Genomic DNA, 15,723 nt, shown 5'->3' on the forward strand with positions numbered 1-15,723 from the left:
ACGTTATGAGGGAAACTGAAGAAAAAGTAAAGTTTTGTTGTGTAGAACAGACTTCAACAAATTTGGTTGAAAAGGAAGATACTGAATATTGCATTTTGCAAAGCAATTCTCTAAGAAACTCAATGTAATATAAATCCTTCTGAATATGCTTATGAAGGTTGTTCTTTTGGCCTTAAACAATAACTAATCTTTTGATCAAAAAAGGCTACAACAGTAAGATTGTAATGATCTGGCTTTATTTTACACTAGGTAGGGGGGCACAAAGCAATCCTCTTTAATAAAGTTGACATTTAGTTTCACTCAGAACATTTTAATAATGCACATTTAAAAAAAAGTATTCACCTTACAAATTGTTCTGCAATCCAAATATACAACAGCTTGGAAAACAACATTTAGAAAGCAAAAGCCAATGTAAAAAGACAGATTAAAACAACAACAACAGTACAGTTTGATATGGCTCAGATTTTACAGCTTTCTTACTGCATCGTCTATGTCAGAAATCTGTTCCTTCAGCTGGCTCCATTGCTCCATGTTTAAAGAAATACCTAAACAAAGTATAAGAAATACAAGGTGAAAATCAAGCTGCCTTGGGGATTTTGATATTCCCAAATCCTTTATCAAAAGTGACATTTTACTTATGTATATTTTTTAGTGTTGAGGACAGAATCCAGATTTCACACATGCCACATACACCCTCCTCTAGTTCTAAGCTACTTCATCAGCCTCAAAACTGCCATGTTGAATGGCACAAGACTAGACTATTGAGGTCCTGTGAGAGATCTATATTGAAGTATTAAAATCTTTTGATAACCCCAGGTTCAAGTTTGTATCCAGTGCATCTGCATACTGTACTCTGACGAAAAGAACTAATGATGATTTAAGATATTTCACACATGTGCAGACTAAGAGTCAGGACCCAGATTAGCATAAGAGACTGCCATTATCCACTATTTCATCTTGTCACTGTCAACAATTGTCCCTTATTTCCACCTTAACTCAAGGTGTTAGGTTCTGTGTGGGAGTTCTTCCACGAGCATCCATTTCACTCTGGGAAACTGCCTAGAGAGTGACTCCTAAGAAGCATGGTAGAATGCAGAATACAGATATAGGTCTGAGTACACTCTGGATTCCTACCAGGGGCAAAGCCCAGGCTCACCTTCACTAGCTGCATTTTCTAGGCTTACTTTCCCAATCAGTAATTGATACTTACTAAGAAAAATTATAATATATTAAAATGGGTAATATGAAACCTTAGTATATTAACATTTAATATACAATACATAAGCAAACAACATATTTTCTTAGAAAACTGCTGAGGGACCATGAAATTGCAAGGAGAATACAATAATGAACAGCATGTAGTAAAGGCTGATGCCAAGTTCCTTCAGTAAATGTTTGAAAGAACGAAATCTGGCATTAGCCACCCAGAAAAATCCTGAATGAAAACTAAAGACAGGAATTAAACAGCAAACATAAAGAGGAAGCGTGAAGTAAGTGCTATCTGCCACCTTTGACAACAGCAGAATAGTACTGGAGAAGGAACCATATTTTGTCCTTTTATTAAAAATCTGTCATTTATTTCATGGGTGCACACATGTGTACATGTGTAGCCCACCTGTCCAACAGACTTTACAGCAGCATAGGTAGTATCCACTCTCTCCTTCTACCTCTTGGGCCCTGGGGAGCCCTGGGGAGCATCAGGCTTGGCACTTCTTTACCTGCTAAGACACCATACCTTACTGGCCCAAGATCAACCTAGAGCACTTAACTATACAAATTTAGGTTGTGTAGTAGTTAATATTTTTTAGAAGCTTTACTAATACACAAAAAGTCTATGACATTTTCGTACATGTAAATAATGTATTTTGATGGTGTTCACCGCCCACTCCCTTCTCTAGCACCCTCTTTCCTACTCCTCTTGATTACCTTCCTCTTCCTAACTAGCGTCCTACTTCTGTGTGCATGCCTTTAACAACAGGTCTCATTAGTGTTGCTCCCTAGCGCAGGAGTGACAAGCTAACAGTTAATCTTGACTATCAACCTGACAGAACCATCATGAGCACAAGGCTGGGTGTGTCGAGGAGGGTGTTTGCAGACAGGCAGGTTAACTGAAGGAGGAGGACCCACCCTAAATGTGGGTGACACCATCCCACCTAAGACCCCAGGCTTGATAAAAGGGAGAGACCAAGCAGCAGGCCCTCATCTCTCCACTTCCTGACTGGGCCCCATGTGCCTTCAAACTGAGCCAAAATAAATCCTTTCTCCCTCATGTTGCTTTTGTCCCATATTTTATCACAAGAAAAGTAACTTAATACAAGTCGGTTCAACCAATGTTTTCTAGCTGCTTGGTGACAGAATAAAATGTTTCTACATGCTAAGAGGCTTGCAACTGGGTGAATCACCAATCTGAAATGGACAGAGACCTACTTGAAGAATTCGATCCTCAAGAAGAGTCTGGTGGAGCTAAATACAAAGGAAAACACTAAACCCAGGATTTTTCTGTTTCTCATTTTAAGATTTCCCAAGTAGTAACTAATCTGCCTAAGAAATGATATAAAATCAAAAAGAAAGTAAGTTAACAATCAATTTAAAGTGGATTCATTACATTTCATTTTAAAAGGATCAACTGAGTAATGCCAATTTTTGACCTGTATTCACCCTGCATGCAGTCAACACTAATATCAAACTGAAGAAATAAAACTTTACCTTTTCTCCCTGGTTTCATTTCACCTTCTGAGTCCATCCAATATTCTCTAATATCAATTAGAATTTTTCCTTTAAAGTCCCGAACACTGACGTATCTCATCTTCCCAATCTAGCAAAGGGGAAAAAGAAACTCATAAAGAAAGCAATTCACAACTTGCTGCAGGTTAATGGCACTTATAATCCTGAGAGTAAGTACTCAACTGTAACCAAGGGAAAATCACTGCTTAGAAAGACATAAGGAAACAAAGCAAATCTCCAATTCCCACATGGGGGAATAACATGCGCATGTGTCCACATATATGACATCCTGACAATCACTTTTAGGCGTCTTTCTCATTCTTTGCCTTGCCTAGAAGCTCACTGTTAAGGTAAGTTGGCTGGCCACAGAGTACTCAGGATCCATCTGTCTCTGCACCCCAGTGTTGGGAATATAGGCATCTACAACCAAATCCAATTACCTGATGCTGCTGCTGAGGACTCAAACTTAGATCCTCATGCTTGCACAAGTACTTCCACCTACTGAGCTCTCTCCCTTCAGCCTCACTTTTAAATTTATGGAAATTATTAATAAAATAACACAACTGATAAAGTAAATAGAACAGATGCCCTGTGACAAAAACAGAGACATGCCATGTTCCAATAAGGCCACTTTGGGGTATAGAACTCTCAAGTACTACTTAACAGACTGGGTAGATTCTGAGAAATGCATGCTCAGACGAAGTCTCCTATGTGAACATCAAGTACATGTGAGACAGCATACATACTGTGGTACCAGTCCTATAGGACCCATATTGTAAACGTGCTCTATCACTAACTGAAACATGAAGAGGTACATAATCATACATCCAAAAGACTGGAAGTAGGGTCTCCCAAAAGGTATTTGCATATCCATGTCCTTAAGTGCACTATTAACAACAGTTAAGTAGATAAAAACACAAACAGAATGTGATTTACACATGCAATAGAACACTAGTCAGTCTTTATAATGGACATCCTGCCACATACTATAGTTCTGTGCTAAGTGAAATAAACAGTCATAGAGTAACAATACTATCTAATTCAACTTAAATGAGATGTCTAAAGTATAATGCAGTCAATCTCAGAAATCAAAAAGAAAAACAGCTCAGAAGGCAGAAGCAGATAACTCTGTGTTCAAGAACAGCCTGTTTTACACATAGCAAGTTCCACACCAACCTGCCTACTAATAAATGAATGAAAGAAAGAAAGAATGAATGAATGAATGTTGGCTTAACACAAACTGTGTTTTGAGCTTCCCCACTTTCTAGATTCAGTAAATGTAAGGACAGTATGGTACTAAAGCAGATAGACACAGATGGAGAGAACTGAACAAGAGGCACCTTAATCCTTATCTCACACCATACAAAGACAATTTTGTATGAACCAACACGAAAACTAAAACTATACAATTCCTTACACAAAAATATTGGCAAAAATGTTGTATCCATGAGGTAAGCGAGGTATCATTAAAAAAAGAAAATAAGCATTAATCACACAGGAAAATACTGATATAATAAACTTAAAAATTAAAGCTTTTCCTTAAAGAGAACTCAAGTAAGATAAGATTAACCATATACCTAAAAAAATGCATTAGTTCAGTCTCAACCACAGGAAATCAGGTCTTCTAGGTGAGCGTGATAAGCAGGTATAGGTTTGCTCCAAAAAGGCCTTGGGCTCAACTTATCTATCTACAACACAATTCCTGCATCTATGACTCAGGGATCATTGAGCAAGAGGGGACAGAAAAATTAAGAGCTGGAGGAACAAAGTCTTCTGTAAGATTATGTCTCTTAGAAATGTCAGAGACACAAAACACATGAAATCTCATCAATGTGGCTACCCAAACAAGACCTGAACAAGGATACAAATAGACATGCTAAGACAGAAGCATGAATGTTCAGGAGGCCTCAACCCTAGACAAAGAACTAGAGGCAACCAAGGAATACTGAGAGTGGAACAAATAGTCTTCCCCAGAGAAGATCATCCCAATTAGTTATCCAGTACCAATGACCAGCCCTGAAAATATACATACAAGTAGCATTATACAGACTAAGCATGTTGTATTTATATATTTAGGTATATAAGAGAAACGAGTGAGTGTGTGTGTGTGTGTGTGTGAGAGAGAGAGAGAGAGAGAGAGAGAGAGAGAGAGAGAGAGTTTTAACAACAATTTAAGAAGAAGAAATAGAGGTCATGAATCTGAAAGAGAAAAGGGGAAAGAGGAAGGGTTGGAGGGAGGAAAGAGAAGGGGGAAACTAAAAAATTTATATATTTTTCAGAGCAAAAATAACAATCTAATGGGCAGAACAAAAGAAATTCAGGACTTAAAAATCTGAGGATGGGGGGGTAGGGAAGGTAGCACATTTGAGACTATTGCAACATCAAACATGGTCTCAAGGTCATTTCTCAAAGGAAATAAAACTTAGCAGCAGCAGTAATCATTCTTATCTCTATGTGTATGACTGAATTAAAATTTAAACAATACCTATGCTAATAGACACATGATTTTATTTTCAGATATGTTAAAAAAATAAGAAAACAAAAGATCAAGGGGCAGAAGACAAAAAGGACAACAAAGACCCAATGTGAGACCTCATCTCCAAGATGGAGACCTGACACCTGTCAAAGGCTCTGACCAGCAGAGGCTTGCCTTGCTCCTGTCTGTGTGAATCCAATCCATTTCATTACATCTCCTGAGTTGTTTCTTGATTCATTTTAAACTATAATGCTTTTAAAGAATTTCATTTTTTTCCTAAGCTTAAAAATAAAAGATCACTATATTTAGTACAGCAAAAGGTAACTTATATCCAAAATACAGCCTTATAATTCAGTGTATCAACCTAGGTTGTTTTGTTTTGCTTTTAAATAAGAAAAAAGAAAAAGAAAAAAACTGAAAAGAGACACTGTTCCCAAAAGAATGTAAAAATAGTCAAAGAACATGATCAAATATATATATATGTATAAAAAATCAATGCAAAATAAAATCACTTTGAGTTCCCAATACATACATTTTAAACTAAACCGAATAAAAAGGAAAAGACTAAAAACACAGAAGATATGCAGCAACTGGGATCTTATACTGCCAATGATAGAGTAAAATAATACAACTTACTTGGAAGATAGTTTGATGGTTTTGTATAAAGTCAAATCATATACATATACATATATATGTATATATACACACATATATACACATAAATATGTATATATATGATTTAGCAAATATTGTTGTTACCCACAATAAAGAATACATGAAGATTTGTACTAAGAATATTCACAAGATCTTTATTCCTAGTAGCCCAAGACTAAAAAAATGTTTACCCAATGTAAATGGAAACACAAATAATAAAATAATCCTAAGAAAGGGCATTTTAGTATACAACACAGTATTAGGAAGCAATCTTAATAAAATAATTACTTATCTGTAGGAATATATGTACTTTCTTGATAAAAACAAAAAATACAGAAAATATAAAGCCATTTAACAAAATAAAAACCAACAAAAGACAGTGGGCTTACTGTCTCCTCTTTCAAAACCCCATCCTTTATCTATCTTCCTAATGCAATGATCAAGCCACTATTAGTAATAAAAATGCAGGTCTCCTCTAGTACTAAGCAATCAATAGGTCTCTAAAAACCAATGTGAAAATAAGAACCATGGCTCCTCCTAAATACACACTTTCAAAAAGATCCCTGTTGAATGTCCCTAGGCCCTAGGATTCACAAGAACCTTTCCACATGAGGATTTAAAAACCAACATGATTTTTCCTTAGTGAGAAAATCATTCCCCAAAAATAAACCCCACCCCACTCCCACCCCCAAAAAAATCTACAAAATAACAAAGCCTTTAAACTGTGGTTCCTGGTTTCTTTATAAAATTAGGAAGTAGAATAGGAAAGATAAAAATCTAGAGATAAGCCTATTGTGGTATCACACACACTTGTGATCCCAACTTTGGAAGTTTGAGAGGTAGAATAACAAATTCAAAGCCTCACTCAGCTACAATAGCAAGTTCCCAGCCACCATAAATAAGAGGTACTATGTGAAAGTCCAAACCAAATTAAAAGGATAGAAATGAACAGGACACAGTAGCTATGTCTATAATCTCAGCACCTGAAGGAGGCAGGATTGCAAACTCAGCCTATTCTATACAATGAGTTCCATATCATGTTTGATGTTAAAATAGTCTTAAATGTGCTACCATCTCTAACACCCCCTCCAGCCAAATTATATATATATTTATATAAATATATATCCATTTTTAATAGGTCTTTTAATAGTAAAACTCAAATGACCCTGTAAGATCTGCCTTTCATTCCCTTCGCGAATAGCTGATACTCAGCTAGACTTCCCAGGCTTCCACTACAAAGGCTCCGTAATTCATACACAACCCAAGCTCTGTCCCACTTCAAGATATTAACTCAATTTCCTGCTCTTGAAGGCGCTTCCTTTGTCCATACACTTTGCATAGCTGACTTAACCTTCACATCTAAGATTTAGATGACACTTTTTAATGAGATTTTCACACTCACTGTCTCAAATAATCTGACCACTACTTCTCAGGCTTTATTGTAATGTTTACTATGCATGTGTGTGTAATTATGGTCCCCTTAAACTCCATGAGGTTACAGATCACATTCCATGCGGCTTACCAGAACTTGGAAAAGCCTGAATGAAATACAGAGCACAGTAAGCATCCAATTTATTGCTCAAAGCAGTAATAGTCTTTAATTCCTCATCACATACCTTCACCTATGTTCTTGATCAAATTAACATACTTTGCCTCTAATTACACAGAAGACAGGAAATTTAAACCTGTAACTCAGTAATTCTACATTTTGTCTTTTTCTTGCTTCCACTACTTTACTTCTAGTTTTCTTGATCTCATCTTGCATCCTCATTCTTCTCTCAACCATCTGAAAACTACTCAGACACTGTCACCCACCTCCTCTCTCTGGTTTACACTTTCTTTGGTGGATGGCTATTTTGTGAAGCATGTGCAGACTCCAACAAGAGTAACTCCCAGTCAAGCCTTCCAGGTGCTCCAGAAGACCCTCAAGTGACATTCACTGTGAGTTCTACCTCTTCACTCATGGGTCTGTCCTCTGGAAATTACCTTAGCAATTTCTCAAAACATCATTTCCTCACAAAGCCTCATCTCACAAGTAATTCCTAAACAGTGAAGCAAATGCTGAGATGCTAAAAACACCTAGTAAACTCAAGCTGTCAAACAAGGTCTTTCTTTGGTTTCAAATCTCTTCTATTCAACCCATTTTCCTCTTCTTTTTCCAGCTGACACTCCTACTCAAGGCCTAAACATGCTACTCAAGCACTTTACATGTAAGCTATATCCCCAGGCTTCTGCTTCTTATGAAGCATAAGTTAGGTCATTTTTCTCAAATACTATCAAACTTTTACTTTTGAGACAAATACTCAGACCTACTCAAATCTGCTTCCCAAATGTGCACTATAACATTTAGGTTTGCACTGTTTAAATATAGCAAAACTAAAGACTTCTAGACTTTAACAATAGTCCAGAACTGAACAATTTGCCTTCATTTCCTACTTGTTTGTTAATAATCATTAGTCTGGGACTGGAGAGATGGCTCAGCAGTTAAGAGCACTGGCTACTCTTCCAGAAGTTTGGAGCTTAACTCCCAGCAATCACATGGTGGCTCACAACCATCTATGGTGGGATCTGATGCCCTCTTCTGGCAAAAAGTCAACAGGGCACTCAAATACATAAAATAAATAAGTAAAAAGTTTTTAAAAATAAAAATAATCAGCATTAGTCAAGAGGATTACAACACAGAGACTACAATGTGCTTCAGATTCAAGACATGTCTAGTGTTCTTCAGCTCAAGCAAAGCTGCTGCCTCTAAATGCAGTCCAACTGTACCTGAAACATGTTATCATCCCTGCTGCTGCTACTCTGCTTGGAAGATGCCAGCGCTCTAGACGTCTCACCAGGCTTTTGCTTCTTCACAGGCTTTTCTGGAACCACTTGCTTTTTCCTCTTTAACTTGAAAGAAAAGGTAAGAACACACACATGTCAAGTTCAAAAGATTTCATTACCTTTAAAGAGTTAAAGAACCAAAAAGTTTCTTGATTCATTAAAAGAAATACATGAAAAAAATTAACATGACTCTAGTCTGCAATTACAACTAAATGTGTCTCTAAACTCTTCTCAGAATCTCCAAAGATACTTCAGATATTACAATAGTGATTTTGTGGACCAGAATTTATACAATACTTCTTGGAAAGTAGCCTACAATGAGCAAACTTTTGGAAACCACAAATCTACCAAAAGTTTTCCTTTACTTTAAAAAAAAAAGTATGGTGGTACACCCTGTAACCCTGAGGTTCAGACAGCAAAGCTGAAGATCAAGGACAGTCTAGGCTATAGACAGTGACTGTCTCAAAAAAAAAAAAATAACAATAGCATATCTATGACTAAGATATAAATATTTATTAACTCTTTGTCAATTCCAAAAGGAATCTGAACTGTTCTCAAGAATGTATGCTTCACTTCCAGTCTAGTCTACACAGCAAGCTCCAGGCTGCCAGGCATACACAATGAAGCCCTGTTGGAGGGCTGGGAGAGGGGAGTGTTGCAACACATGCTTAGGAAAGGGAAGTTATTTTATGCCAGGCACTGAAGCTCAACAACTCAGAAACTTCAACACAAAGAATACTGAAGATAGGCAGTAATATGTTAAGACTAGCACTCAATCTTATATTTTAGAAGCAGCACTAGCATAAAAGCATTAAAAGAAAAAAGAAAGAAAAAAACCATGTAAGTTCCCAGCCCAACAGTAGAGGGCAGACATGTTCCTTCTTAGTGGACAAGTACAAACTACTATTTCAACGTTACTAAACTTACTATGTTAAATTTGATAAAGCTAGGTTAAAAAACGCACTTAAGTAAGCTATGAAATAAAAAGCATGGACACATTTAATATAAATGCGTACAGAATTAACAGTACTATGCAAAACAAACTACAAAACTCAGCTCAGCTAGCAAAAGGCAATTTTGTGGACCAGTGCATGCCCAGCAAATAACGTCACTATAAATTACTTACATAAACATACTTAGATGTCACACTGATACAAATTTTAAAGTGATTTCTTCAAGAATAGCTCTATGTATGAAGATTGAACCCTTCTTCATTTTAACCTTATAAATGGTACTATAGTCTATCTCCACTTTCATAGGCTCCAACTTCCCCAAATTTCCCCTATAAAGAACTTCCTTCTGTTAGGTAGTACAAAGTAGGCAGAAAAACAAGATAGATAGATAGATAGATAGATAGATAGATAGATAGATAGATCGATAGATAGATAAAATTAAAAAATTAAAAATTAAAGAAAAAGGAAAAAAGAAAGGAAATGAAAGAAGCAGGGAAGAGGGCAGCTGTTGTTTTAAAAAAAAAATTCATAAAACAGGGTCCCCAGTATCCCCGGTGACCTTGAACTTCTGATTCTCCTGCTTCCATCTCCACAGTGCTGGGGATCAAACCTAGGGCTTCCTGAGGTAGACGAGCAATCTACCAAAACTGAACTACATCACCGTCCCTGCTTGCTGCTTTTAAACATTTGCAAACCATAGGTCAACTAACTACTCACTAATAACTTTTTCCACAAAATAAGTAAACAAATAAGGATGAATGCGATTTGTTCGATTTCCAGGATATGAACGTTTACCCAGATATAAATTTCTATCAAGATACAGCTGTGTGGAAGGAAGTCTTGACCACAAGATGGGCTGCTCCGTTACACTTCACCGATGTGATCAACTAAGTGGAATGAAACTGACAACACTGTGTCATCTACTGCAGAAAAAGCTTATTGTGACAAAATAGACAATTTTGTGTTTGCTGTGCTGGATGACTTTAATAAAAGCAATTATCTTTCAAACTTAAAATGTATTAAAACTCAGTAATGTACTAAAACTCAGTAATGAGGGGGGAGCAATGACTGAGAAAGTCATCAAAAAATGCTTTCATTCAAAACTTCAGTCATGCAGCCCAATAGTGATGACTTACTATCTACACATTAGGCAGATTTTTGGAAATTTTATTTATTACTATATTTTGTGCGTACCAAACTTGTGATGCTTGTATGTGGTACATGAGGTCAGAGGGCAAATTTGGCATAGCTGGTTCTCTTGGTATCGTTGTAGACGAACAGGGACCAAACTTAGGTAGTCAGGTTTGGTGGCAAGGGCCTTTCTTTACCCACTGAACCACCTCAACAGCCTAGACTAAGCAGATTTTTGAATGACACAGATTTCTAAATAATGGTAAAGTAGTGTCTTCAACCTTATTAAAATTCTAGTGCTCTAGAGTCTAAGAAAACATTCCTGTGACTTTAGGTTACTAAAGGTGCTCAATAGAAGACTTGTCTGAGCTGGGCCTATACTCATAGCTACTCATGAGATTAAGGCATACAGACAAGAGTCCAAGGTCAGTTCGGAGAACTCATTGAGACCCTGTCTTAAATAAAAAGTAAAGAGGGGGTAGGAACATAGCTGAGCTGTGAGCACTTGCCTGGGATGCACTAGAACCTCAAGGACAGCACAAAGACAACCTCTAATACCTGGTTTAATGCCTACAGATGAGTTTGGAAGCTCATACTCCACTCAAGTGGTCCATCTGCCATCTACCTTTACAAAACTACCCTTGCAGATTCTCTCTCTTACATTCTGAATCACGCATTGGTCGCACAATTCCAGAACTCAGGGAAATCTGAGGTGGTTGGAGGTGGTAAAGAATATGTAGCAAAACATATCTAAAAAGACTACCTAGTTTTTCACTTCCAAACTGGATTATAGAGGAATTAATGTACTACAAATTTGGTACAATAAAACTACTTGGTACAGTAAAATTTACCTTTTTTTCAACCTCGCTGTCAGAATCACTGCCTGAAGAGCTTGAAGAAACAAGTTCCTTTGATTTAGGCATTCTGAAAGAAAATACATTACAAGAATAATTTACACGATGCTCTATTACCTTCATCTTAGCTCTCTTTCAGTCAAAAAAAGTTCCATGGCTCATTCTGCCATTTTGTGGTACTGGAGTCATTACACACTGGACCCATGTCTAAATTGCAAATAACAAGCACAGCCAAATACTCTGAACTCAGGGCAAAGAAATAAAAGCCATGTGCACATTCCTTCACCTCTTTCTCCAAGTCAATGGGTCTTTTCAAGAACAGATTTTAGAGGGGTTATAAAATTTATGGGTAGACTGCAAGAAAGCAGCTGAGAACAATTACTTTAAAATCAAAAGACATATAAGTAAGCAATTCCACTCACACTAGGGTAAGAACTGATGTAGAATTAGAAGACTAGCTCCAACGTAAGAAAAACAGCTTGTCTATGAAAGTGTGATACCTAATTAATTTCGCCATTATTAATCATCTCTTACCTGATTTGTAAACACTAACTTTCACCTTGTAGCCTGTACCATCAGAGTTCATAATGTTACACACAGTTCACAGCATTTTGCACTGCTTTTTCTACTTTAGTAAATAAGTAAAATTTGAGGGTTCTGTGTGCAGAGCAAAACCACCAGAGAGGCACACAGACCAGCGCTTGCTGTTTACTTAACGCCCAAGCATAAAACAAAGGGCAGACTATCTTAAGTCTAACCCAATTTTCAAGGAATCCTAAGACATGTCCTAATTCCTTTTCAAAATTCTTATACCAGGTGGCAAAAAGCTAATTACCAAAGTATGTATGGATTAAATGGCCTAATAACACAGCACACTTTGTAAAGAAAAAGACTTCAGATTTCCCCTCCCAGGTCAAAAAATTATAACCCAGCTCTCTAAACCAAACTGGCATTCAATGTAAAAACCTGTAACCCAGTTCTCTAAACCAAACTGGCATTCAATGTTCCAAAACAGAAGATCAAGGCCAAAGTGTGCTATCCAAATCCTGATCATTAAATTCAAAACGCTCAAATCAAGCCAGCACGACCATACTGAACACAACTGGCAAGGCGCATAACCAGTTTCGTTCGCTTTTCCTCTGGCTGCTCCATTTCACAACCCAGTCGCCAAAATCAAGTTAGTTTTGGTTTCTCAAGGTTGTTGTTCACGCAACTACCCAAAAACCTGTTTTGAAAAGATTATTAAAGTGAACATACACATTTTTTCATGTAAACTGCCACCTTATCTATCTGCCATAACGAAAAGCTGTCTAGGGAACTAAAATTGTTTCAAAGAACCACGTCATTGTCTAACCTAAATCTACCCAGTAAGAAAACAGTGGAATGGGAACGAAAGCCCGCCCTTCCCTTAAACTTTGACTTTTAACTTTCATTGAAGCTTTACTGGGTTGGTTTCTTTGGAGGTCGGGGAGCTTTGTGATTAGAGCAAATGATAACTAAAGGGGAGACTGTAGCGTTTACATGGGATCATTCGGTGACTTGGGGGGGGGGGAGGTGACAACATCGCAGGGGGCAGGGCACTCGAGAGTGGGAAGGCGCGGGGCGCGTGGGGGTCGCGGCCCGGAAGCTCCTCTAGGCCCCGCGGCGAGGGCTGGGGCTCCAACCGGTCTGAGGAAGGGGGCGTGGGGCGCCGAGAGCGTGCGGGCGAGGAGGGCCTTGCGCCAGCGCCATCTTATCCTCGCCGCCCCGGAGACCGGCCTTGTGCGCCGAGGCGCGCCCCCCGACCCTCACCCCGCCGCCCGGGGCCGCCGTCCCCGAGGCCTTCCCGAGCCGATGGTCCGCGCGCCTCCGCCCGGTGCCCCGCCACATTGTCCTAGGAGCGCGCGGCCACCGCTCGCGCCTCCCCGCCCGCCTGCCCGCCCGTCCGCGCCCACCACCTCGGTTCGGCTCCCGGCGCCGCCGCCACACGGGGCCCGGGGCTCAGGGGCGCGGGGAAAGAGCGGAGGCCCGTCAAGGATGCCGTTTCTCGCAACCAGGGCGGGCACAGGAGCGAAGGCTCCGCGGCAGCCCGGCGGGGAAACGGGGTTGGCCCGGCCGCGGCCTCGAGGAAGGGGTCTGGGGGTCCCGCGCACACTCACGCTCCGCTCCTGCAGTCCAACAGCCTCTAGCTCTCTCCCTCGCTCGTTCGGGACTGACAGAGAGCCGGAAGTGACGGCAACTTAGAGGCTCTGGCTCCGCCCCATGGCACGGAGGACACGTGACGGGGCGGGGCCTCTCCGCCCAACCGGCTACCGGCCCTTTCCAGGGCTTTAAAGGGACCGCCGCAGATCCTGAAATGGATGCTCCTAAAATGGGAGAGGGCACCACACCACAGTGAGATGCCAAAGAGATTGGGCCTGACCTGAAAGATAGTGAGGTACAAATGAAACATGAATGAGGGAACTTCGTGATTGCTAACTAAACGCTGTACTGAAATGAAGGAGCTATGTTGATAAAGATCGTGTTGACCCATTTGCCCACAAACAATCTTCCTGTTCCACCTTTAATCTGTGACTCAGGCTGCTAAAATCCAAAGGAAGCAAGCCAGAGGCTCAGGATTTAATCCTGGAAGGTCCAAAAAATCTTGCAGATCTCACACGCCACACAACCTTCTTCCTAAAATGAAGTTCTGGGGGTACAAAGTAGTTGTGGTTTGAATATCAAATGCCCTCTGTGGGCTCACGTGCTGGGGACCTTGGTTGTCAGCTGATGGCCTTTATAGAAGATTGGCTCCTTAGGGCTCTGTCCTAATCAGTGAGTTAATGCTCTGATATAGTCATAATTTGAGGACCTTATTGCAAGGCGGCGAAAAGTAAGTAAAACCTGGTTGGGGAAGGCCAGGGTGTTTCCTGGGGGAGGGGAGGCTCCATCTTACCCTGGCCCGGTCCTGTATTCCCTTTCTTCCAGAAGCTTTCTCCTCCACAGGTTCCCCTGGACTTGATGCCCTGCCTGTCACCATTGGTCTAGAATAACAGGAGCTAAGTACTGGAGACCATATCTGGGAGCCATACCGAATCTTCACCCCTTTACATTGTCTGCACACGGATACAGAGTCACAGATGAAATCCATTCCACAAGCAGATTGTTAAACATGTGTTTTCGATGGTTTCCTACTGTAGCCAGCAATGAATATGGAGCTGTTTATCACAAAGATTTACCCTGAAGCATTTTACGGATACTGACTATCCTAATACTCCAAAGTTGTAACATTGTCTCCTGTTACACAGCTACAAAGTTAATAAATGATTCAAACCCTGTCTTGACTCACACTACCTACTAAGGGTAAGGAAGTGCGCGGCCCTTCCCTGCTGAGTACAGTGCCCAGCTAGAGAAACAAGGGAGAGTTCCTTGTCTACGAAGCTCTAAACATAGGCAAACAGACACACAGGTTACCCTGGAGACAAACAGACGCACAGGTTACCAGGTTACCCTGGAGAAGATCGCTGTGGGCAATGAGGAGGGATCTGCCTGGTTCTGAAATACCTTCATCGGGACTGGAATTCACAGATACAAAGTTTCACTTAAAATTTGTGCCTGTTTTTACATTGTATAGGTATACTTCGATAAACATTAAAATAAAAAAATAAACAAAAAATGTAAACCATTGAACTGTGCCCTGGCACAAAGACAGTTGCTGCAACTGTAAATAGAGAACGGAGGTGCCTCACTCAAGGCCAGCCCGATCTTGGTGAAATTGCCTTTCAAGTCAACTTTACAGCAGCCGACAACGAAAGACCAAAGGGGAGAGAGAATAAGGGCCATCATTTTGGATTCTGTAAATCAAACTCTTCACAATTTTAAGATTCAGAATGTGGGGCAAAGGGGGGGGGGAGTCAAAGGGATCCAAGAGGTGCAGAAGAGCAAAGGGAGGGAGAACGACCTGGAAGAGAAACCCTGTTGCAGACCAAAGGTGCCAAAGAAGCAAGGGAGGGGCGGTAGATGAAAATCTGAGGGAGCGCTGGAATCTTCTACATAGGGAGTTACCGCAGTCCTGTGACTCCCACCCACTCCACCCACACGGAAGAAAAACGCTATACTATAAGGGGAGCTGCGGGGATGGAATAGA

At 40.0% G+C, this 15,723-nt stretch overlaps 1 protein-coding gene and 1 long non-coding RNA gene across 2 annotated transcripts; one reads left to right on the top strand and one right to left on the bottom strand.

The window, feature by feature from the left end:
- Nucleotides 1-214: 214 nt before the first annotated feature.
- On the bottom strand, nucleotides 215-13,891 carry Sub1 (SUB1 regulator of transcription). The gene is made up of 5 exons (XM_048429611.2): nucleotides 13,757-13,891; nucleotides 11,616-11,688; nucleotides 8,624-8,746; nucleotides 2,707-2,815; nucleotides 215-545 (listed from the first exon to the last, which is right to left on the bottom strand). Exons 2-5 carry the CDS (start codon nucleotides 11,685-11,687, stop codon nucleotides 466-468), a joined length of 384 nt encoding a protein of 127 aa, XP_048285568.1. The 5' UTR covers nucleotide 11,688; nucleotides 13,757-13,891; the 3' UTR covers nucleotides 215-465.
- On the top strand, nucleotides 13,884-14,914 carry LOC125397308 (uncharacterized). Its single transcript, XR_007231038.2, has 2 exons — nucleotides 13,884-14,034; nucleotides 14,583-14,914. It is a non-coding gene; the product is annotated as an uncharacterized LOC125397308 (long non-coding RNA).
- Nucleotides 14,915-15,723: the final 809 nt, after the last annotated feature.

Source organism: Myodes glareolus, chromosome 15 (genome assembly GCF_982192425.1).
Source record: "Myodes glareolus chromosome 15, mMyoGla1.1, whole genome shotgun sequence".
Lineage (NCBI taxonomy): Eukaryota > Metazoa > Chordata > Mammalia > Rodentia > Cricetidae > Myodes > Myodes glareolus.

Excerpts from the sequence above, each read along its gene's own strand:
- Sub1 (XM_048429611.2), bottom strand. The coding sequence starts at position 11,687 with ATGCCTAAATCAAAGGAACTTGTTTCTTCAAGCTCTTCAGGCAGTGAT. Across the intron at positions 8,747-11,615 it reads ACAGCGAGGTTGAAAAAAAG|TTAAAGAGGAAAAAGCAAGT; the intron begins GTAAATTTTACT and ends TTTTCTTTCAAG. Across the intron at positions 2,816-8,623 it reads GGGATGATAACATGTTTCAG|ATTGGGAAGATGAGATACGT; the intron begins GTACAGTTGGAC and ends CCCCTTTGCTAG.